The following is a 22,536-nucleotide window of genomic DNA, read 5'->3' as shown; positions in this document are numbered from 1 at the left end:
CTTAGATTGCAGAGCTCTTTCGAGGCCCTGTAACCGGGGTTTTGCTTTTTCTGGAGCGTTCGAGGGAGCCTCGCCACTCCTTAGGCGCTTGGTGCGCCTTGAGGGTTGGTGTAGTGTCCATTGCCTCTAGTGAGGCGCCGGACACGTGCTCTTGCGAGCGAGATGTCAGGGAGGGTGCCGCCTTGGAGGGCAAGACCCCTGCGCCCACGAGCCCGGAGGTCGATGAGGCACCCTGAGGAATTTGGGTGCGCCGGCTGTTGCCAGCGCTAGAAGGGGCGGGGGAGGGTGAGGCAGCCTCGGTGCGAAAGGTGGGAGAACAAACTCTATTCGAAAGAGGAAATGCATATAGCTACATCCTACAACAATTTAAGACAAAGAAATACATTCCTCTAATGTGTTAGGGTAAAAAACAATTTTGAAATGTCTGCTGTCTAGAAATATGCGAGTACATTCTAAAATTTTGTAGTACTCTAATTGTGAAGATCTGTGCAGTGGCACAGCACATAAGGACTTTTCCAAAGCCGATATTGCATCGGTCAATTAAAGAAATCTATGGGGGCGCTTGAGCAATTTTTATGATGCGTCATTGCAAGAGCGCCATTTGTATTTGAGTGTGTCGCCGAGTCATGTCACGGAGTCTAGCGTTGCGGCGAAATGTTGAGTTTATAGTGGTTGCGTTATGCTACGGAGTGTAATGTTGCTCTTTGTGAGGTCGCAATAACGCTATACGGCAAATCGGCCCGATCGCTATCTCTCAGGTAAGTTTTCTTTGCGGAGCTCTCGTTAGTTTTTCACGTACGATGCGTTGAGCGTTCTTTCTCAATGACACCACTTTTCAACAGGTTGACACGACTTTGCCGGACGATGACGTCACTTTTCCGAGTGGCGCGATGGTGTTGACACTACATTTCTTCATCGGGTTCGTAGGCGAAGCCACCTCGTACTCTGGCTGGATGTCGTAGTCGTCTAGTCGTCGTCTGACGGGTACCTGAAGCGCGTCGCACCTAATTCGGCGTCTTCTATGGGCTCCGGCCACGGCGTCTGTGGGTTCAAGTTGATGTAGAAGCGGGGGATCCAACTTTGGACGATCAAGACACCGTAGCGCAGAGCGTGGCCACCAAGCGCCGTCGAGCCAATCGCCCGCCAGGCATAGCCCAACCACGTGCACAGCTTCGAAGATATTCATCACTGTTGTCTGTTCCAACGGTGGCGCACTGGTTAGTGCGAGGTAGTAGTGGCGGCGAGGCAGGGGATCGACCCTCACGGTGGCCACTTTTTTTTCGGTTAGGTGAAGATGACGTAATTTGTGTGGCATTTTTCTGCCACGGCTTTCTCATGACGACGGGGTAGCATAATGAGCGAAGTAAGTCTATCGCATTAGAAAATAACTTTTTCCCTGAATATTTGCCGTTTCAAGCATAGGGAATCTAGTCCGAGCTACTTTAACATCCATTAATATGGATGAGACAGTTCAAGTGGCTGAGGAGTTCTATAGAGGTTTATACAGTACCAATGGCACCCACGACGATTATGGAAGAGAAAATAGTCTAGAGGAATTTGAAATCCCACAAGTTGGTTGGTTGGTTGGTTAGTTAGTTTGGGTTTAATGGCACAAAGGCAACTAAGGCCATGCTGCGCCAGACACAGGACAAAACGAAATGCAACTTTAGAGTAGGTAAACCTGTATTACATTATAGTTGGTGTAAATAACCAGTTTTTTTCTAAAAAATCGAACAGGTTAGCAAATGGCACTAGGGGGTCATCTGCTAGTAAGAGGGCAGGGTGTAATGGAGTGTGCAAATTATATAGGCTGTGTAAGAACCTCCTGTCTCAGTGTGTCGATGTGTGGACATGATATTAGGACGTGTATGACTGTAAGAGGTTCAAGGCATTTTTCGCAGGTTGGCGCGTTTTCTTTTCGGAGGAGGAAATTGTGCGTCAAATGTGTGTGTCCAATTCGAAGTCGACACAAAATCACCTCGTAGAACCATTGCTGGTGACTGCATGATTTCCACTCGCCAATTACAGGTTTAATAAGATGTAGCTTGTTTTCTGTACAATGGTCCCATTCGTGTTGCCACTTTAACGTTAAGGCCTTCCTAATGTCGCGGATACTATCTTTATATCGAAGTGTTGTGTTTATTATGTCTTTGTACGCTGCCATTGATGCGCATCTACCCGCTGCTTCTTTACCCGGTATACCAACATGGCTTAGTACCCAGCAAAACCTAATTGACCTGCCGTATTTGTTTATTGTTATCACGTTTAAGGTATCCCTTATCAGGGGTTCACATTCGGATTTCATGTGAAGAGCCTTCAGCGTGCTTATTGAATCAGTGTATATGATTGTGTTTTCGTGTTTTTCAGCGATGATCTTTTTAACCACAGTCCATAATGCATAGACTTCAGCTGTGTAGACAGAGGCGTGCTGTGGCAAACGAATACTTCTTTCCCAATGTTCTGTTACGGCCCCCACACCCACGTATTCTTTTGTTTTAGAGCCATGAGTGTAAAATTCCGTGTAATTTTGATATTTGTCCTGTAGAAAGCGGAATTCTTGTATAATGTGTTTGTGTGGGGTGTCGTTCTTCTTTAAATGTGTCAATGTCCAATCACATAACGGTGCGAAATCGTGCCACGGGGGCAAACGCTGTGGTTTTGTCGCGCCCTGAAGGACTTCGCAAGGAATGTCATAATCCCGAATATATTCCTCATATCGTAGTACAAGCGATTTAATCATGTTTCATGTGTTTGTATAGTGTAAGCGTGAGTTACAATGTGTGACAATGTTGAAGCATATGTGTTGTGGTGAGGAGTGAGTTCTGAGTACGCAAGAAAAAGTTAATAGCACTCTGCGCTGCTGTAAAGGAAGTTCATTACAGCCAACGTACAAACTCTGGACAGGCGATGTTCTGTAAGCGCCACTTGCCAGTCGTAGTCCAAGGTTGTCAACTGGATCAATTCGACGGACGTAAGACTGTCTGGCTGAACCGTATATGATGCTACCATAATCTAATATGCTGCGCATCAAAATACGGTAGATGCGTAGCAGGCATTCGCGGTCAGAGCCCCAGCGCTTCCGGGACAGGACTTCGAGGACGTTAAGTGCATTGTTCGCTTTTATTTCAAGGCTGTTTATGTGAGCGAGAAAGTTCATCTTTTCATCAAACAGAACACCCAGAAACTTGTGTTCTTGTTTTACTGGCAGTGTGGCTTGTTGTAGCTTAAGGGTGGGATCTGGTTGTAGGCCTCTTTTTTGTGTAAAGACAACGCTAATAGTATTTTCACTTGAGAAACGAACACCGTTTTCACACGCCCACTGTGTTAGTTTGTTTAATGTAATATGAATTTGCCGTTCGCAGGTTGTCTGGTTAGATGCACGACACGCAATTTGTAGATCATCCACATATAATGAATGCATTACAGAGGATGGAATTACCTTATTGACCGAGTTCAATTTCACCACAAACAATGCTGTGCTTTATCCTTGTGGTACACAATTTTCCTGAATGAATACACGTGACAGCGCCGTTCCTACACGCACCTGGAATGTTCGGTCCGACATGAAATCGGCTAGACATTTGAGCATTCTGCCTCGGATTCCTAAATCTGCTAAGTCCCTTAAGATATCAAACCTCCATGTTGTGTCGTACGCCTTTTCTAAATCAAAGAAAACAGTGAGGCAATATTGCTTGCGTAGAAAGGCCGCACGTATCTCGTCTTCTAGCCGTACTAGGTGATCTGTTGTGGAGCAACCTTTCTTGTATCCACACTGATGGTTATCTAGCATGTTCTCTGTTTCAAGGACGTATGTCAATCTTATGATCATGGCTTCATAGGACTTTGCAAGACAACTTGTGAGTGCTATGGGTCTATAGCTGGTTGCTATTGTGGGAGGTTTTCCAGCTTTGAAGAAAGGGATAATGATGGCTTTCCTCCACTCTTTCGGCATTTTTCCCGTTTCCCAGATTATATGTTAAAAAAACGAACCAAGGTTTCAACTGCATTAGGAGATAGATGAGCGAGCATTGCGTTATGTACTCTAGCCGGACCAGGTGGTGTTTTTTTGTCAGTGGTGAGTACTCTATTGATTTCCGGGAGTGTTAAGGGGGCATTATACGATCTCTCTGAACTTCCCGTGCTCAGAAGCTTGAGTTTTTCCGCTGATTGCTTATATTTTAGAAGTGCGGCTGAACAGTTTACCGATCTTGATATATCATGAAAATGCTTCCCTAATACATCTGCTTGTTCTTCTACATTTGTTTGCATGCCTGGAGGAGAGAGTATAGGGATAGTGTAAGAAGCGTAGTCGCCTCTAAACTTACGAACCTGATCCCACATTCGTTTGGATGTTATTGAGCTATATATAGACGAGACATAATTTTTTCCAGGACTGTCTTTCGGCTTGTCTGCGTGTGTAACTGGCTTTCGCTTTTGCTTTTTTCAAAGAAAGTAGATTATGTTGTGTTGGGTATCGCCGAAAGAGACCCCACGCATTGTTTTGTAGTTTTTTTGTTTGTGTACATTCCTTCGTCCACCAGGGTTTTAGGTTTTTTCTTGAGAAGCCAGAGGATTGTGGGATTGTCTCTGGTGCTGCAGCAAGTATACACGCGGTGATCTTGTCATTCATTTCATCTATGGTTAACTCATCTTATGTGTTCTCTAGAGTAGCTTTCTCAGTAAAGAGAGGCCAGTCTGCTGGATAGAGTTTACGACGGGGTGGCCTCTGTGGGATGGTAGGAAAAGGAGGTGTTCATTTAATGATAGCAAGCATGTGGTCACTGCCATAGGGGTTCTCAATAATACTCCACTGAAAATCGCCAAAAAGACATGGAGAGCACAGTGACAGATCTAGGCAACTCATAGATCCTGTGCTTGGGAAGTAGTAAGTTGCCGCACCGGTGTTTAAAAGGCATTTGTCGTTTGTTAGGATAAAATCTTCAAGTGTTTGACCCCTGGTGTTAGTTGTTTTACTACCTCAAAACGTGTTATGTGCGTTAAAATCACTGCTTATTAAAAATGGTTCAGGTAGCTGGTCTAAAATTATCTCTAGATCTCTCACGGTAAAATGTGAGTGTGGTGGAATGTACATTGAATGAATGGTGATGGTTTTGTGAGCTAAAACGGTGACAGCAAGGGCTTCTAAGTGAGTGTTAATGGGAACTTCTCTGGCTGCTATACCACCTGGCAGAACAATGGCTACACCACCTGACAGCCGGTTCGCCTGAGTACGGTCGCGTCGTACAACAGTGAAACCTTTTAACCTGTTTTTGTGTTTTTCGCCTAGGTTTGTTTCCTGTAAACACAGGGCCACAGGACAGAAGTTACTTAACATGTCTTTAATGTCACCCAGGCTGTGTAAGAAACCTCTACAATTCCACTGGATAATAAAAGCCATATTGAAATGGATAGGTAAGAAATGGCACTAGGAAAAAAATAGGTGAGATGTTAGGTGACATGGATTTAAGAAAGCTAATACAAATGAGCGATAACCTTTAGGTTATCGCTTTATTATTTTGAGTGGTTATTGGGATTTTGCCTCTCTTACCGCGCTCGAGAGAGCGCTTGACGTTCGGTGTCAATGACACCGGGGTTTTTGTGTCGATCTCCATCGCTCTCTCTGAGGCGCTGGAAGACCGAGACACGTGTCTCGGGCCATGGAGTTCGCTTTATCTTAGCGCCCTGCGGGACTGGTGTCTGCAAAGCCTGCGAAGAGGGTGGAGCAGTACTGGCTGCTTCCACCACGGGAGCGGGAGGGGTCTCTGCGGCACCACTGTGCGTGGGCTCGCATGACTCCAGAGGCCTTTGTAACGCTGCCCCCGCCTGCGTCACATCGGCATAACTTCTTCGCGGAAGGTACGATGGCCGCGTTCTGGCTTCAAAGAAAGAGATTTTTTCTTTGACCGTTAGTGCAATTACTTCTTTTTTTTTTCAGCATGGGCAAGACCGCGAGTAGGCTGGATGGTCTCATTTGCAGTTAATATAATATGGGGAAGAAGTGCCTTTTTCAAACTGATGATCAGTGGAGCTGCATTTAGCACAGGTTCTTTGACTTCGGCATGCACGTGAAGCATGTCCGAACGGTTGGCACTTGAAACACCGTCTTGGGTTCGGGATACATGGTCTCACGTTTACTTTTACATACCCTGCATCCAGAGAGGTAGGCATTTCGCTTGTTCCGAAGGTGAGTATAAGATGCTTGGTGGGGATTTCTTGGTCGTTTCTGCGGATTACTATTCTTTGCACCTTTGTCACATTTTGTTCTTGGAAACCCTCAAGGAGTTCCTCATCACTTAAACCAATAAAGTCTTCTGCAGATATTACTCCCCCGCTTGTATTAAGTGTTCTATGGACTGACACTGTCACTGTCGTATCGCCAATACTGGTAAGGTCAGTGAGCTTCTCTGCTTGGTTTTTATCATTCAGTTCTAGGAGGAAGTCCCCGTTAGACATTTTGAAGGCTTTGTAGGTCGGTCCGATTTTTTCTTTCAGGCATTTGGCTACATGGAATGGAGAGAGTTTTCTTACTGGCATGTTGCGTTCGCTGTGTACTACATAGTACTTGGAGAAGGATGGAGCGTTGCTCCGAAAGAAGAAATGCAATGGTACTTCGGTGCGCCATCTTTTCAGACGCCGATCATAGACGACAAAGGTTTGTGCTGCCATAGAAAATGTGTATGTTCGGCAACAGCGCCGGCCGCCCACCACGGAGCCCAACGAGGGGACGCGGCAGAGCTTGTGTACGAGCCTGCACGACGCCAGCCGTACGCCGTCGCTATAACCAAATATGGTGTACCCAAGGTAGGACAGCCACACAAGGTTAACCCTTGCCGCCGTGGAGAAAGGAAGTAAATGAAAGAGAGGAGAAGACAGGAAAGGTCAAAAGTAAGGGATAAAGACGAAGATTTGAGGAGAGAGAGACAGGAAAGGGCGACTGCCGATTTTCCCCAGGTGGGTCATTCTGGAGGTGCCGTCTACTTGAAGCCGAGGCCAAAGGGGTGTGTCGCCGCCGCCGAAGGGCCGTAAAGGTCCAAACACCCGGCATTAGCTCAACCCCCAGGATCCCCTTTGCTCTGCACACGGCTAAGCCACGCACGGCTGCACGCGGGAGGGTCCAACCCTCGTGTGCTCGGGTACGTGGTGTTGCAACACACCAAACGCCTGCTTACGCAGAAGCCCCTGCGGGGAAAATCCCACAAGTAACGCCCGAAGAAGTAAAGAAAGCATTGGGACCTATGCAAAGGGGGAAGGCAGCTGGGGAGGGTCAGGTAACATCAGATTTGTTGAAGTATGGTGGGCAGATTGTTCTAGAAAAACTGGCCACCCTGTATGCGCAATGTCTCATGAATTCGAGCGTACCGGAATCTTGGATGAACGCTAACATAATCCTAATCCATAAGAAAGGGGACGCCAAAGACTTGAAAAATTATAGACCGATCAGCTTACTGTCCGTTGCCTACAAAGTATTTACTAAGGTTATCGCAAACAGAATCAGGAACACCTTAGACTTCTGTCAACCAAAGGACCGGGCAGGATTCCGTAAATGCTACTCAACAATAGACCGCATTCACACTATCAGTCAGGTGATAGAGATATGCGCGGAATATAACCAACCCTTATATATAGCTTTCATTGAGTACGAGAAAGCGTTTGATTCAGTCGACACCTCAGCAGTCATAAAGGCATTAAGGAATCAGGGTGTAGACGAGCCGTATGTAAAAATACTGAAAAGTATCTATAGCGGCTCCACAGCCACCGTAATCCTCCATAAAGAAAGCAACAAAATCCCGATATTGAAAGGCGTCAGGCAGGGAGATACGATCTCCCCAATGCTATTCACAGCGTGTTTACAGAAGGTATTCAGAGACCTGGATTGGGAACAATTGGGGATAAGAGGTAATGGAGAATACCTTAGTAACTTGCGATTCGCTGACGATATTGCCCTGCTTAGCAACTCAGGGGACTAATTGCAATGTATGCTCACTGACCTGGAGAGGCAAAGCAGAAGGGTGAGTCCAAAAATTTATCTGAAGAAAGCTAAAGTAATGTTTAACAATCTCGGAAGAGAACAACAATTTACGATAGGTAGCGAGGCACTGGAAGTGGTGAGTGAACACATCTACTTAGGACAGGTAGTGACCGCGGACCCGGATCATGAGACTGAAATAATCAGAAGAATAAGAATGGGCTGGGGTGCGTTTGGCAGGCATTCTCAGATCACGAACAGCAGGTTGCCATTATCCCTGAAGAGAAAAGTGTATAACAGCTTTGTCTTACCAGTACTCACGTACGGGGCCGAAACCTGGAGGCTTACGGAAAGGGTTCTACTTAAATTGAGGACGACGCAACGAGCTATGTAAAGAAGAATGATAAGTGTAACGTTAAGGGATTAGAAAAGAGCAGATTGGGTGAGGGAACAAACGCGAGTTAATGACATCTTAGTTGAAATAAAGAAAAAGAAATGGGCATGGACAGGACATGTAATGAGGAGGGAAGATAACCGATGGCCATTAAGGGTTACGGACTGGATTGCAAGACTGGATTTCAAGGAAAGGGAAGCGTAGCAGGTGGCGGCAGAAAATAAGGTGGGCGGATGAGATTAAGCAGTGTGCAAGGACAACATAGCCACAATTAGTACACGACCGGTGTAGTTGGAGAAGTATGGGAGAGGCCCTTGCCCTGCAGTGGGCGTAACCAGGCTGATGATGATTATGATGATGACTTTAACATTTTGGCTACAGATGGTGTCAACAATGACATAGAATAGGACGAATATGGCTCATGTCTGCAAATAAGTATAGTCTTGTGCGAATCAGACGGTTGTAAAAGGAATGCATCCACAGACAACCCCCGTCCTCTCTTTGTGTGTATTCGTTTTGTCGTCGTTTAGTTCGTAGAAGAATTGGAAGAATATTTACTGACGGACAGAAAAGACAGGTGCTGGATGCTTTCTATGTTGGAAAATTTTTGCTGTGAAACGAATCGCAAGCCACGGCAACATACTCGAAGGAAGGGCAAATAAGGGACCAGTAGGATTGCAGCTTAACGCTGGTGAGAGACTTCATGTTTTCCCGTAAGAAGGCTTACTTTGGCAATTCGCTGCCACAAATAATATCTATGAGTACCTTGTGCAAGTTTGTTGTCTCTTTGCTGTGAGAGCTAGGCACTTAGCAGGGATAACTTTTATATCTTAAATATTATAAATGCAACTATGGAGACATGTTCGTTGTTGATCTATAGTAACTTGACAGTTCTTATAGGCTCATTAGGATCCTTCGATGTCAGCCAGATTATTAGAGATTGCAAAAATATTTTGGAACAAGCAGCGACTACACTGCAAACGAACTGTTTTCTTTAATAACAAAATGTGTGCAGACGTCTCGCAATCATAAATGGGCAAACTAAACCAAAGTCGCGACTCACTCGTAAAATATATATTTTTCTATGGCTCAGTTGGTTTCACACTCACCAAAATTATACTCAGCCGGGCTCACTTGGTCTCCAAGTCACCGAAATATACGCAAACAAGCTCACTCAGTCTCACGAAAATTCTGCTCACTATGCAGGGCTCACTCCGACTCAGACTCTTCGAAATTGAACCCAGCCGGGCTCACTCACTCAGACTAGCCGAAATTCAACTCAGCCGGGCTCCCTCAGTCCCAGCCTCACGAAAATCTGCGTAACCAGGCTTATTCGTATTCGCCAAAATTCGTACTCATTAGTACTCAGTAAAATTTTACGCAGCCGGGCTCACTCGGACAAAGACTCACCGAAATTCAGCTCAGGCAGGCTCATTGAGCCTGACACTCTCTGTTCAGCCTTTGTGACGCGACTCACGAACTCTTAGTATCACGCTAGCGACTACAAGTTTTTTTCAGTTCACGATACTAAATGTGAAGCTGGATCAAAGTGATTCCAATGACTCTGAGGCTATGTATTCACTAGGTGGTGTCCGTTCGATCTAGTAAATTTGAGTAAAGACATGTGAAAAAAGAGCTGTCTTTCGTATGGAAGCCGCGTATCAATGCATAGGGTACACGTTAGAAACCCCAGGTGGTCAAACTTAATCTGAAGTGCCCCATCACGACGTGACACACATTCATATTATGGATTTGTCACGTAAAAGCTCAGAAATGTTTTTATATCAAAGTTTGATGATCTGCGATGATCAATTGTGTAGCCTAGTTCTTCTGAAGTGTACTTCAGCTAATAAACCAAATTGATTTTCCACTTGCGGTTTGCAAGTCTTTCCTAGGGCACTTCTCAAACACCTGCGCTTTCACTTATACGTACTGTTTGTGCACATGAGCTCTTCGTTCGAAAAATAAAATAAACAAGTAAATGAAAGCGCTCGCTGTTTGTGCGAGCACCAACCATCCCCTCTCTCGTACACTCAGACACAAACACGCGCGCACAAAGAAAAACACAAGCTAGCACGCACACATACACAAACATTGCTAAACACGTAACACTTACCGTGGTAATATAGTTTGCAGCCGGCAACATTTGCTTTTTATTGTGTCATCAAAGAATGTCGAAGAACACAAAGTACCTGTTTTAATCTTATTCAACATACAAAAGGTTCATTTGTGTTCCCTTTGGAAAACAGTTTTGGCGCTCTTCGCTTTGTTTTTGTGTACCACGTTGCTTGCATAGGTAGGAAAAATAGGCGGTACTTGCTCAGGCTCATTCAGTAAATATATTGTTTTCTTAGAGCGCACTGAGACTCACATTAACCAAACATCTGCTGAGCTGGGCTCAGACGGAGTCAGACTCACCAGAATTCAACTAAACTTGTCTTACTCAGACTCACGAGTTGACCTGAGTCTGAGTATGTTTGCCGACAGATGCCCTTAATATCTGTACAGAAACTGAATATTTTAAAGAACTAAATAACTGTGACGGCAAAAAAAAATTAATGTGCTTACTCTAGCTCCTGATTATATGTGCTTCATCAAAGCTGCATGTGTCTCGCCGTTTGGTCTAAGTGCATGTCCGTAGGTTTTAAAATAGATAATTGCCACATTGTTGCACACTCCTTGATACTTGTATTCGCCGACTGTAGGTAACCAAGAATCGTGTATTGAGACTCCGTGAGCCTTATTGTCATTAACAGACATGAGACCTAATTTTTGTACATAAGTGCGAATTCTAGCTCTTTCCCTCCCCCCTTCCCCTCGACAGAAATGAGCAAGCTGTTCAATAGTGCTCTGGGTCTCTACTAACAAGAAACTGTCGTTTGGACGCACTACGCCTGGTAGTTACCACTACTACATGTTGTTTAGGCGAGTCGTTAAGACATACCTTACTGCGCTCTTATTTTAGTGCTCTTAAGTGTCCTCTTATATAGACCTCAAATCAAGTGTCAGAGAGCATTGTAGTGTCTGCTGTCTCCTTCAAAATTAGGCTTTGCCAGGAATACTTCATTCTCCCTCTATATTTCTTTTAGTAGCTCTATATATCGCCTTTATTCACAACTTCGTTCAGGAACCACTTTAAAGGCCAACAGAGCTGACCTACTCTTCTTTGCATTATCAGTTACGTGTATTTCCTTCATGCCCTCACTTATTATTGCACCTACTATTTCCCGCTCCTATGAGTTCAGCCACTTACCGGGCGGCAAAAGCCAGAGGGCGACCATGACCAGCGCCGAAAAGCACATTGTGCCGCAGATGGTTAACCGGCGACGGCAGTACTTGATGAGCACCACGTTTATCAGCTTCACCGGGTACTCGGATGATGCGCCGATGGCGAAGTTCACATACGGATTGCCACCCACGGCTGCCGTGGAGACTGTCATATGGTACCATACCAAGCTGGAAATTATCCTGCAAAGTCGGTCGGTATGTGCTGCGTGCGTTCAACCGGCATCGACAGCGCAACTTTTATTGAACAGCTCGTGGCAGACTTTTCTCAAATTTTTCTTCTTTCTCCTTTTATTGTTTTTACAGGGTAGCCAGCCGGTACTTATACTGTCTAGCCTCCCTGTCTTTCCTCCCCTTTTGTCTCTCTCTCGGCAAATTGTCGACTTCTCCCATTTCGGCTAGCTTACTTGAAGAGAATTGCATTTAATTGCGCCAGAAATACCAGCATTCAGTGAGCCGACAAATTCTTAATAATGCAGACATAATTAGGTTAAACCACTACATAACATTGCGCATATTGCCACGTAGCCTGCATTCATGTACCGCACAGATCGCTTTGGACAACGCAAGCGTTGCAGCAAAGCGGAACACCACAAGCGTCCGTCACGATACGCGGAGTGCGACTGCCTGCGTGTGCACGACCTCCCAACGTGGTGCTACCCCACCAATGGGAGACGACCGCGCGTGGTTTCATCAAGAGAGGTGGCACACGGCGTTCCAGGACAATGGCTCGCGGCAGAGGAAGTTTCTGGCTACGTGGCAATATAAAGTGAGGCAATGCTTACATCAAATAAAAATGGTGAGGCAAAAGTACCAGTCTCGACGTATCTGTCCTCCTGATGTGCTGAGAAACACACTCATCTACTGTGCTTGTTATTTTTCCAAGAAGCCATCATTAGAGAAAGCCAAGTGTAATGCCAATATAGTGCCGCAGCTAATTTTCTAGACGAGCTATGGTAATGTTGGGATTCTGCGTTCCTGCTCTGATGATGTGTGTGGTTCAGTAGCGCAGGATCGAGGTCTAGTCAAAGAACGCCAAGCCAGTGAGTAATGAATTTTCAACTTTGTAATGAACTACTAGTGGTGCATGTAATACGGCTGCATAGTGGCCAACAAACAGAGTTTTAGCAGAGTGTTTAGGGTCTGCTTCGTTCAGACCGGCGTATCATAACAATTTGCACACTGGTGCGTATGTGCACAACGCTCATGGCGGCAGCGGTACGTAGAACGCTGCCCACGTTCCACTAGGAACCCGATTTTGCGGAGCATCATGGTGCGTCTAGTTGGTTTCTTTGTCGTTTTACAGCCCAGCTGAGAGCACGTAACTGGCCTCTTTGGGAGACGCGCTTGTTAGATAAACGAAGTCAACGCATTCTATACAGCCACCGGTGCGCGTGAAATGTGCGCGGAGCGCTGCGTAAGCAACGCCCTGCTAAAACTGTCAATTGCCTCTTCTTGTCCCGCGCCCCTTCGGTGGTGGGGGAAAGTGAGCTAAGCCTACATAAACGTTATTAATGAAAGCCGTTGCAGCGATGACGAAGACAAGTTTTTTTGACAAAACATTCGCTCCACTACTATTCCTTGTTTGATCAGTGTTCATTACTTAAGACCTCGAACTTGTTCTGAACTTCGGCCTTCTTTGTACGTTGACGTATAAATTATATTTTTGTTGCCTTATCCTTATTTGCCATAACCTTGGCCTTTCCGACGCCTGGCTTTCCTATAAGGGAGGAACTTTGCTTCGTTTTATATGTATTCGTCGATATATCAATCTTACTGCTTATTTCATCGCTGTTTTGTTTAACATATTCACTTAGGCGCAACGCTAGACAGTAAGCGTACTTGGTAAGTTTGCCAGAATCTGGCACGGAGTCTTGTGGAGCCGCAACGTACACGTTTTCTCTGTTATCTGGGATACTCATGGAGAAAAACTTATCTTTGGTAGCATCGATATCAGCTTCCCTTCAAGCGACACATTCATAGGAATTTCGCTTTTGAGTGTTGAAAAGCTATATGCTCAGGTAACAAACTTACAGCTGTCTTTACAGTGTTGTTTCTCTTTTCCTTCTTTTATTATTTATTTTAGTTTTAGGTTTGTTTTGTCATTCATTTCGAGTCGTTTCGTTTCTCATAATTTCTTGAACTTTTGTGTTAACATTGCGCAATATTTTTTAACACTGTTGGCGAGGCTTGGTCCTGCTTACCACGCTCATTCTCGCAAACAGTTTTTATGAATCCGACAAAATATCTTGCGATATACCAATACTACGACGCTACAAGACACCAAGAAGCCAACCCATGACATAATTCCGATGGTGGACTCACAGCTGGAAGCTGAACAGCGTCGTTCTTCTGGCCCAAACCTTTGTTGAGAACAAGTCGGCGATGCTTGCTCTGCCAATGTCACGAGCCTAAATGAAGATAAGGAGAAAAACTTTTAAGTTTTAGTAGTTAAGCTTGTACGCTGGGCTAGTTGACCTGTCATACCGCAAGTTTAAAATGTACAGCACTCGACGCAGGGCATAAAAACGAGACGCACACATAGGCAAAAACATGCCGCGCTACTTTGCAGGCGTTTATTTCCAGGATCAAAGCTGCACATGTAACACTCAGCAGATGCGTCACTGAGCACGTGCTCAGAGTAGACTGGCAAATAAAACCAGGAAAGGCACGAGTAGCATCGTTTACATTGAGAATTACATTGATAATTTGTGCAAAGATTATACCAGCTTTGTCCATGATGAACGCGATGGTTGGCTCATGCGTCAGCACGCTTTGATGAGTACTTAGTCATTTCGTCAACGCTTTTGCCAAACACCCTGGCAACCTTCACGAGAGACCAGCAGGTACTATTAGGTGTAGTGCAAGAAATTGATCTGGTTGCGTTTTTACTCATTTTAATGCTGTACTCGTACAGCCTATCATTGAGAAATCTGCCTGTTTGTGCCCGAATGTCATTGGAATAAACCTCTACGGTTGCAGGGGTACAGCTTGTCTAGCAAAGAAAAAGTAAACGACAATTGGACGACATTGCGGCAAACTAGGGTTTACTCTTTCAAAACGTGTACATGCGAATATTGCAAAATTATGGTGTGTGGGAAAGCATATCGTTCACTGATCGCTACTGTTCACCATTTGTGCATAGGCCCTTCTTGCAGACATAGTTCAGCATGCGTATTCACGAGTACACCCTGACTGGTATTCACTCCACACTCATTTCAGGGGCTTTAGATAAGGCATTAGTGAGCCGTTCAGGCTGTCAGCGGTCGTGAGCATGAATGGGAGTGAATTATGGTTTGTTTAAGTGGACATGACAGTGAACGCGAGTGGGCATTGCTTAACGTGAGTACAACCACAGTTCAGTGACGGTCAGTTTGAGTGGACTTGAGTATTAACCTGAGTGACTGCCGGCGAGTGTGAGGGGACCTGAGTATGTCATCATCATCATCAGCCTGGTTACGCCCACTGCAGGGCAAAGGCCTCTCCAATACTTCTCCAACTACCCCGGTCATGTACTAATTGTGGCCATGTTGTCCTGTATGTTGAGTATGTATGCTAGTGCTACTTAGATGGTGTTGACGCGTGTGTGAACGTGAGTGGGTCCTGGTAAGTGTGAATGGAAGCTTCTCTGGACGCCGAGTTAATGTTGGTGAGCACGAGTAGGAGCGTGAGTCGAGTGTCACCGCAAATGAGTATGCGGGAGTGCATAGACTATGAAAGGGTTGGTGAATGAGTATGAGTGACTATCCGCTTACTCTGCCAACCTGTGTTTGCAGCCATTGCTTAACCTGTGCTTAAGCCTACGCTTAAGCCATTCAGACTGGGCGGCATCTTTCCCGGGCATAGAGGAAAGGCTGCCACTCTCTCACACACACAGCACCAGATCACTCACCGCTGCCTTTTTGCGCTTGGCCTCATCGATGATGTCGTCAACGACGTGTGCTGGGGCGTTCCTGGCGAACCTAATGACCACTTGCTTGGCTGCCGGGAACCGGCCCACTGCCATCAGCCACCTGGGAGACTCTGGCAAAAAACTGGGCTGCTCGGTTAAACGCCGCTCTCTCTATTCGCCGCTCACTGTTAGTAATATCGCTAGTCGAGAGCTATGCGCAATGCCACCAGCCCCTCGAAGGTGGCAGGATTTTCAGAGTCGAGAAAATAATTTCTCTTCGCGACGAAAATAGGTGTTCCCTGCGCATGGTGCAAAACATTTCTTTTGTTAATTGTCTCGCTATAAATGGGCGTTTTCTCACAAGCTATATAGAAGTCAGTGGCGTGCCTGCATCTCGTTACCTCTGTCATATTACTTGTTTTCCAAACTTACATTCGACCAACAGTTGTGTATGCTAGCGCAATTTTCAGATAGGCAACGTAAATTATGCTAAAACAGCTTGAACTAAATTCAACACAGCGCAGCATCATTTTTATCAGCGTGAACCCCTGAGCATCACATAAGATATTATAAACAATAGAGTTGGCCTCACTTATTGAGACGACTTACTTTCCTGCATTGAACTATTCTAGGTACTATGTTTCTATGTCCAAACACCGCCTGAAAAATAATTATCTTCAACCTGCAACTATGTATCACTGCATCATGACCACCAGTAAAGGTAGACGGATTAACTGCTAGCGTTTCTGTTTTTCAAATTTCATTCTTTCCATGCAGTAAGGCACTGAAATAGCCAAGCCCATGTGACCAAACGGTCATGCGATACTGAAATTTCTTATGCGTTGAAACATTTGCTGCATCCCCGAAAGTTATTGTACTTCCTCTTCTTGTTTTCTTTTTCTCAAGTGTTTCTGTTATAACGGAAGAGTATTTCCTAATCGAGAGCTTTGTTGTATAAGGTACATACCCTACACAACAGGCTTTGTCTAACGGTGCGCATTCATTATGAACTTGAAGTCAGGAACAGGGTTGAGTGATGTTGAATGTAACACGACATGACCTGCAAGTTAAATTACTTTTTTTGTATTTATGCTGCTGTCATCCCTCTACCGTAACACCTTCGGCCGTAAGTAGGAGTTTCAATAAGCAAATCAGCTGGCCCGATTTTCTGCTCCGGTAAGGTCTTGCTCAAGGCAGCCGTGTATGTCCTATTGCATCTTCAAAATGTTCTGAGAATCCTCGAATACCATGTCCGTCGCACGCGCGCCAAGTAGGTTGGCGGACGGTAAAACTTCGATTCGCGGCCGCCGCACCGAAAGAGCAAGCGCTATCAGCGCCACCGGGTGTGTCACGTGAGATCCCCCTGATATCGCCCGAATTTCTTTGGTCGCATGCAAGCTGCGAGTGTGGAAGTTTCCGGCGCCGCTTTCCGCCGCCGTTTTCCCGCACATGCTTAGTCAACTACGGTTTATTACGTTAGCAACCTTATGGAGACTGCTGGCGCATTTCTTCCGTCGGCGTCGCCGTCGCCGTGAGGTTCCGTATAAAGCCCAAGGGCGATAAAACCGTCGCCGTGAGCCGCATGCTGCATGTGCGAGTGAAGGCGTCCGAGCGTGAGCTGGCGAGCGCGGTTTGATTGCGTGCGCGAGCGAGGAACACGGTCCGGAAGCGCGGCCCGAAGCTCTCTTGTTGCGCGCGACGAAGGAGGGATGTTATTCTCCGGAGGTGCTAGGGTGCCTCACACGAGACGTTCATTTGAGGGATCCCCAGCCGTTTGTGCGCAGGCGCGAGTCAGAGCGGGCGCGAGAGAAAATCTGGGGGCTTTTGCTTCATGAATAGAAGACGCCGCCTAGGCACTACGGATGAGGCTTTTTGTAGGCGTTTGTCCCTAGGTGTGCTGGCATTGCGGGGTGGGGTCGTGTTTATTTACGCCCGGACGCTGGCTGCCGGCGCTGTAAATTAGGTCAAGTACCGGGCACTGACGCCCGATTTGGCGACCGCTGGGCCCCTACTACGGCCCCTACTGCACCTCCAGAAAAATCAGTCATGCTTTTTGAAGCTAGAACACCATAAGAATCAAGAAAGATTTAATCCTGCAGGACTGACTCAGCACCAGCATCGCGGGCGCGAGAAAGTCTGTCCGACGTACCTTCAGAGGAAAAGTTCTGACTGGCGTTACAGAAGTCGCGGGGCGCTCAACTTAGCGTCACAAGTTGCTGGCTGGACTTTATTCTTATGGCTGGATCTTTATTGAACCGTATTTTTTACTCATTGTAACAACGTGTCATTGTTTTGCATTATTGGCGGCGCCTCCAGGACACCAAAGCTAGAACCTGGACTGGTGTGTGGGTTGGGGCTCGCCGAGGCCTGCGCGTGCCAGGGGTGTATAACATCGGCTGTCTGCTGTCACGGACAGTTAATTTTTTATGCGAACACCCCATGTCACGCTGCGGCTTCCGCGGCCCCAACCCACGGGGCGCCCTACTTCCAGCTTTGATCCCCCCGCTACCCCTTGGGTGCCCTCGAGATCCTGCGCCGCCTGTTTTATCATAACATCAGGTGCTCTCCTGAGGCGTCCGTGTTCAGGTTACCTGTTCCCTCCTTTAGCAGTGCTTATAAACAATCCACTTTATCGTCGCGACGAAAAAAGCAACCCTCGACTTACACAACACCAGTCATAGCCTTGCCCCTTCAGACACAGCAATCACGAAATGGGGCGTCCGTGCCCACTGCCTCACCGCGCGGGCAGCCAGCTTCGGAACGTAAACACGACCCCATTCAGCAGTGCCAGCATGTCTATGGGACAAACGCATACAACACGCGCTAAGAAACCTCCTCCCTAGTGCCTAGGCAGAGTCATATACTGAAGTAGCAAAAGCCCCCACATTTTCTCTCTCGCGCCCGCTCTCACTCGCGCCTGCGCAAAAACGGCTGGCGATCCCTCAAATGAACGGCTCGTGGGTGCCTCGATGTCCTCTTCGTCCGCCACTCAGTGTAGAGTGGAGACATCCGCGGCGTGTGCTAACGTTGAGCATGCGTTTGGCGGACACCGTAGGGACGCGTTGTGGGGGCTTGTGTGCCTTGAACACTATTGAAAGCGATCTGCTATGTGAACAAAGTGCGCGCCCGCGCGGGCCTCATCTTCAAAGCGATCTGCGATGTTTGCAGGGTGAGCGTAGTGCCGGTAGCTTCGTATGCACTGTGCTTTTGACGTTTCGTTCACGTTGCAGCGAGAGATGCACGACGGTCAATTCGTTTGCTGCTCGCCGCGATTCCTCCCTCCAGCATTTTGTCAGCGAGTTTCCGCACTCATCGAGCGAGATGCGTTCATGTTTACCTGTGCGCGCGTGACACCGTGCTTGTTATTCAATTAGTAAGCTAATGTTTCCAAGTTTATGCGGACGATAACTCTACTGTAGCGTACTCGCCCCCAGTTAAAACACGTTGGCGGGCTAGTTGGTTTGAATCCATAATAGAATGTGTGAGCGCGACTGAACAATGACGTAGAAAGAAGCAGACACACAAAGACAGCGCTGCCTCTGTGTGACTGTTTCTTTCTAAGTCCTTATTCAGCCACTCTTACACGTTCTATCATTCTTAATTTAGTTAGTAAGCCTATGTTCACAAGTTTATAAAGCTAATAATAATAAGTTTATAATAATATTAATACGACTAATAGTGTTCATAAGTTTATACGGCCGATAAAGCTATTATCTTTACTTCGTACAGATATCTACAAATTTGCTATCACGATTTGTGCTTCGCCTTTCGGGCGGAACTGCGACTTTCTATATATTATTTTTTTTTTTGCCGTGGCAGTCGCCGCGGCTGCCCTTATCTCCGCCTGGTAGGTCGTAAGCCCTTCTTTACCTAAGGTGGTATTCTCTTCGAGGAAACCCTCAGTGATGTCCACTATACAAGCTGGCTGGCCTGCTTGTTAATTCCAATCATAATAAATCATTTCCGAATGTACACGTGCTTGTCCTGTATTGTTTCCTCGAGCTTGTACTGGACCGAGGTTGATGGCCAGGCGTGCGTCCACCGCGAGGCTCGGTGTGCCGAAGCAATGCGCCATTGGCATCCCCCCGCATACCGACAAGGTTAAGCACAACAAACGTTTCGCATAACCCTCGCTTGCCTTCTTGCACTGCCAATGTGCTTTACGATCAATACGGCGCAATTATTACATTTACGTTAGTTAAAGAAATAGCACAGTAACTGTCAGATTAATTTGCAGTAGAAGCTAAATTTGAAAGCAGGGATTAGGTTGCCTTGTGTGCTTTGTTATCGAATATGGCCGCTACTAATTAACCAGGTTGGCAGATCAAGCTGAAGTTTTGTACAACAAAGTAGTTTCCCATAGTTCCCGTCCTAAGGGAACCGCGTGCACTGATTCGTCGAGCGTTGCTTCGTTCCTTAGAACAATTTATTCACTTTCCTTTATTCAGTTAAATACCCTTAGAATCGTGAGAATTTTACAGGATGCTGCAAGTCGGAGAAACATAAAAATACAGAGTGATGACAGCAGCAAATATAATTGCAAATGGAGGACTCACAAAGAAGACCATAACCCGACCCTGCATGCATCGCTGAGTGTGCTTGCATCCAGCTCGCTCAGGAGATGGAATAATACACTAAGTACCATCGAAAAACAGCTGAGAATCTGCAAAAGGCATTTTGCTGGCGTGGAGAAAGCTTAAACATATTTGCTCCAGGAAAAACTTCAATAAAATTGCGGCGTATGGCATTAAAAGGTTCCAAATAAGCGACGCTCCGAGTTTGAGGAGACTGAATAAATTAAATGTAGAAATAATGGGTCTGGAGTGAGAGGCGTACTTGGGCACCTAGCGGCTACAGTTATCAGCGCACTGGCAAAATTGTGGCTGCGAGGCCGATGTTTAGAATAACGCTGGCTTATTAAAACAGGGATATGTCGTAATGTAAATCATCATCAAGACTTTTTATAGCAAGACGGGAAAGGGTGAGGAATGCGCCATGCATTCCTCCCTAGTAATAAGACAAAACAATTCACTTATGTTTGCTCCACAATCAATATCACAGTGTGAATCAGGTTGTCTTCTCTTCGTTCTTTTTCCTTTTGTATGTTCTAGTGATTAGATTTACACGGCATTTTCGGTATTCTATACAGTTAAACCTCGACATAACGAACCTAGATTTACCGACATTCGCGATCTAACGAACTATTTTCATTTTCCGATTTTAGTTCCATTGAAACCCGCGTGTTTATTTTTCGCAATATAACAAAGTAACTTAGTGACAGAGATTCGATTTAACGAAGCTTTCGCTCATTTCAATCATCTACTTCGAACCGGTATGGCTAGTAAATCTAGCAAAATACCATGCGGGCCGAGGCAAAGGTTATTTAAAGCGTCCTTCTACATGAAAATTTCGAGCGGAAAAGCCGCTGTCTAAGCACGGGCGCCGGGATTGGTTAGGCAAGAAACACCGGTGCGTCATTTGTCGCGTGGGTAAATAGCTCGGAGAAACACGAGGGCTGACGATTCCTTTTGAGCAACAGGGATGGGAAGGGAGTGAATGCGCGGTAACGTGATCAAGCACGAGCGAGAAGAAAAGTGGGGGGAGGAGGAGGTCACGCGCCAGACGCAGGTAATCTCTTCGCGGCAAGCTGAAATGCATGGTGCCTTCGCGCGCATTTTGTTGTTCCCTCGCGTCTAGCGTTGGCAGTCGTGTAATCTCAACTTTCCGAGGCACCGTAGGAAGCGCTCGCTCGCGCTGTGACTGCGAATTCGTGGTCGTCGAGGAAAGTCTGCTAATCTATGCCTGAGCGCGCCTGACACCGATAAAACTACGAACCTTACTTCGTGTAGTCTCTCTTCTATCGCCATCAATGCTCCACCTTAGTGGCGAAACTGACTTTTCTTTGTCTCAGGACCAATATCTGTATCTTTTTACATTCTGTTCTTAGTTTGTGGGCGCTGGCTGCGGGAACTAAGCGCGGTCAGCTATGGCCTCCAATATTTACGGCGCCGCGCCACGCAACACACTCAAACCTCGGATGCCATGAGCCACATCGATGCTTTGGTCTGGGTGCGATCCGCAACGCACGCGGTGGCGCTCATAACCGAGCTATTGTGGCCCAACCTTCTTGCGATTTGTTTATAAGTGCTTACTAACAAAATATTTTACACCCGGGATGCTCAGGGAACCTGTGAAGTTGTGATTGTTGGTGAAACGTTAAAACCTCGAATTGACGAAATTTCCGTTCTGATGAAGTTTTTCTCTACGAATACAACTTCGTTATGTCGAAGTTCGACTGTATAAGGCATTTCTCTTACAAATAAAAGAAGCCTTACTTTCTCTGTGTTCCGTCCATGCTGCAGTTCCTGTCCCGCAGATTAGAAATTTGAGCAAGTGACAGAAGAGGATTCTTCAAAAACAAGCAACAACTTTATAACGACGGTCAGTAGAAGGCGATCCGCAGCGGTTCTTTCAAGTGCCATCTTATATAGCAGGAAAACGGCCTATTAATGCGCATATCTTTGTCGCGTTTTGAAGGAAATAAGGCAGCGGTAACTTAGCCTTGGCTACAGTGCCACGGACGAAACAACTTAGGGTCAAAGACGTATGCAGTGTCGTATATTATAGTAGCAATATGAATAAAATGAAGATTTGAAATTATAATCAAGCAGATAATTAAATATTGCCTAATAATAAAGAAGCCTAAACATGATAATGGCATATTAACAGTGCGTACCTACCAGCCGAGCACGAACAGCGGCGCCAGTGGTAGCGCTGCGTATAGCTGGGTGGCACGCCAGTCCCGCGTCAAGTAGTGTAGCCACGGCAACAGCAGCATGCCCGTCGTCCAGCCATTGCCCATGGTCATTGTCGGCATGTAGCGGTAGCGCGGCGACACCGTCTCCATGACTTGGCAACCGGCAACAGAAGTGTACGGAAGTTGGTCGAAGGAGTCGCTTTCCGAATGCCGCGTTGTGATACAAGAGATTTCGGCGAGAA

General features: G+C 46.3%; 1 protein-coding gene across 1 annotated transcript in view; it reads right to left on the bottom strand.

The window, feature by feature from the left end:
- LOC142587439 (organic cation transporter protein-like) overlaps positions 1–22,536 on the bottom strand; it is a 92,701-nt gene that overhangs the window by 28,245 nt on the left and 41,920 nt on the right. The window contains exons 5-8 of the mRNA XM_075698458.1: positions 22,278–22,446; positions 15,538–15,679; positions 13,971–14,056; positions 11,614–11,828 (exon numbers count right to left, since the gene is read on the bottom strand). Coding sequence (XP_075554573.1) covers positions 11,614–11,828; positions 13,971–14,056; positions 15,538–15,679; positions 22,278–22,446 — 612 coding nt within the window. The remainder of the gene's footprint in view (positions 1–11,613; positions 11,829–13,970; positions 14,057–15,537; positions 15,680–22,277; positions 22,447–22,536) is intronic.

Source organism: Dermacentor variabilis, chromosome 7 (genome assembly GCF_050947875.1).
Source record: "Dermacentor variabilis isolate Ectoservices chromosome 7, ASM5094787v1, whole genome shotgun sequence".
In the NCBI taxonomy this organism is placed as follows: Eukaryota; Metazoa; Arthropoda; class Arachnida; order Ixodida; family Ixodidae; genus Dermacentor; species Dermacentor variabilis.
The sequence above is the reverse complement of the archived record's forward strand: the minus strand, read 5'-3'. Positions and strand labels throughout refer to the sequence as shown.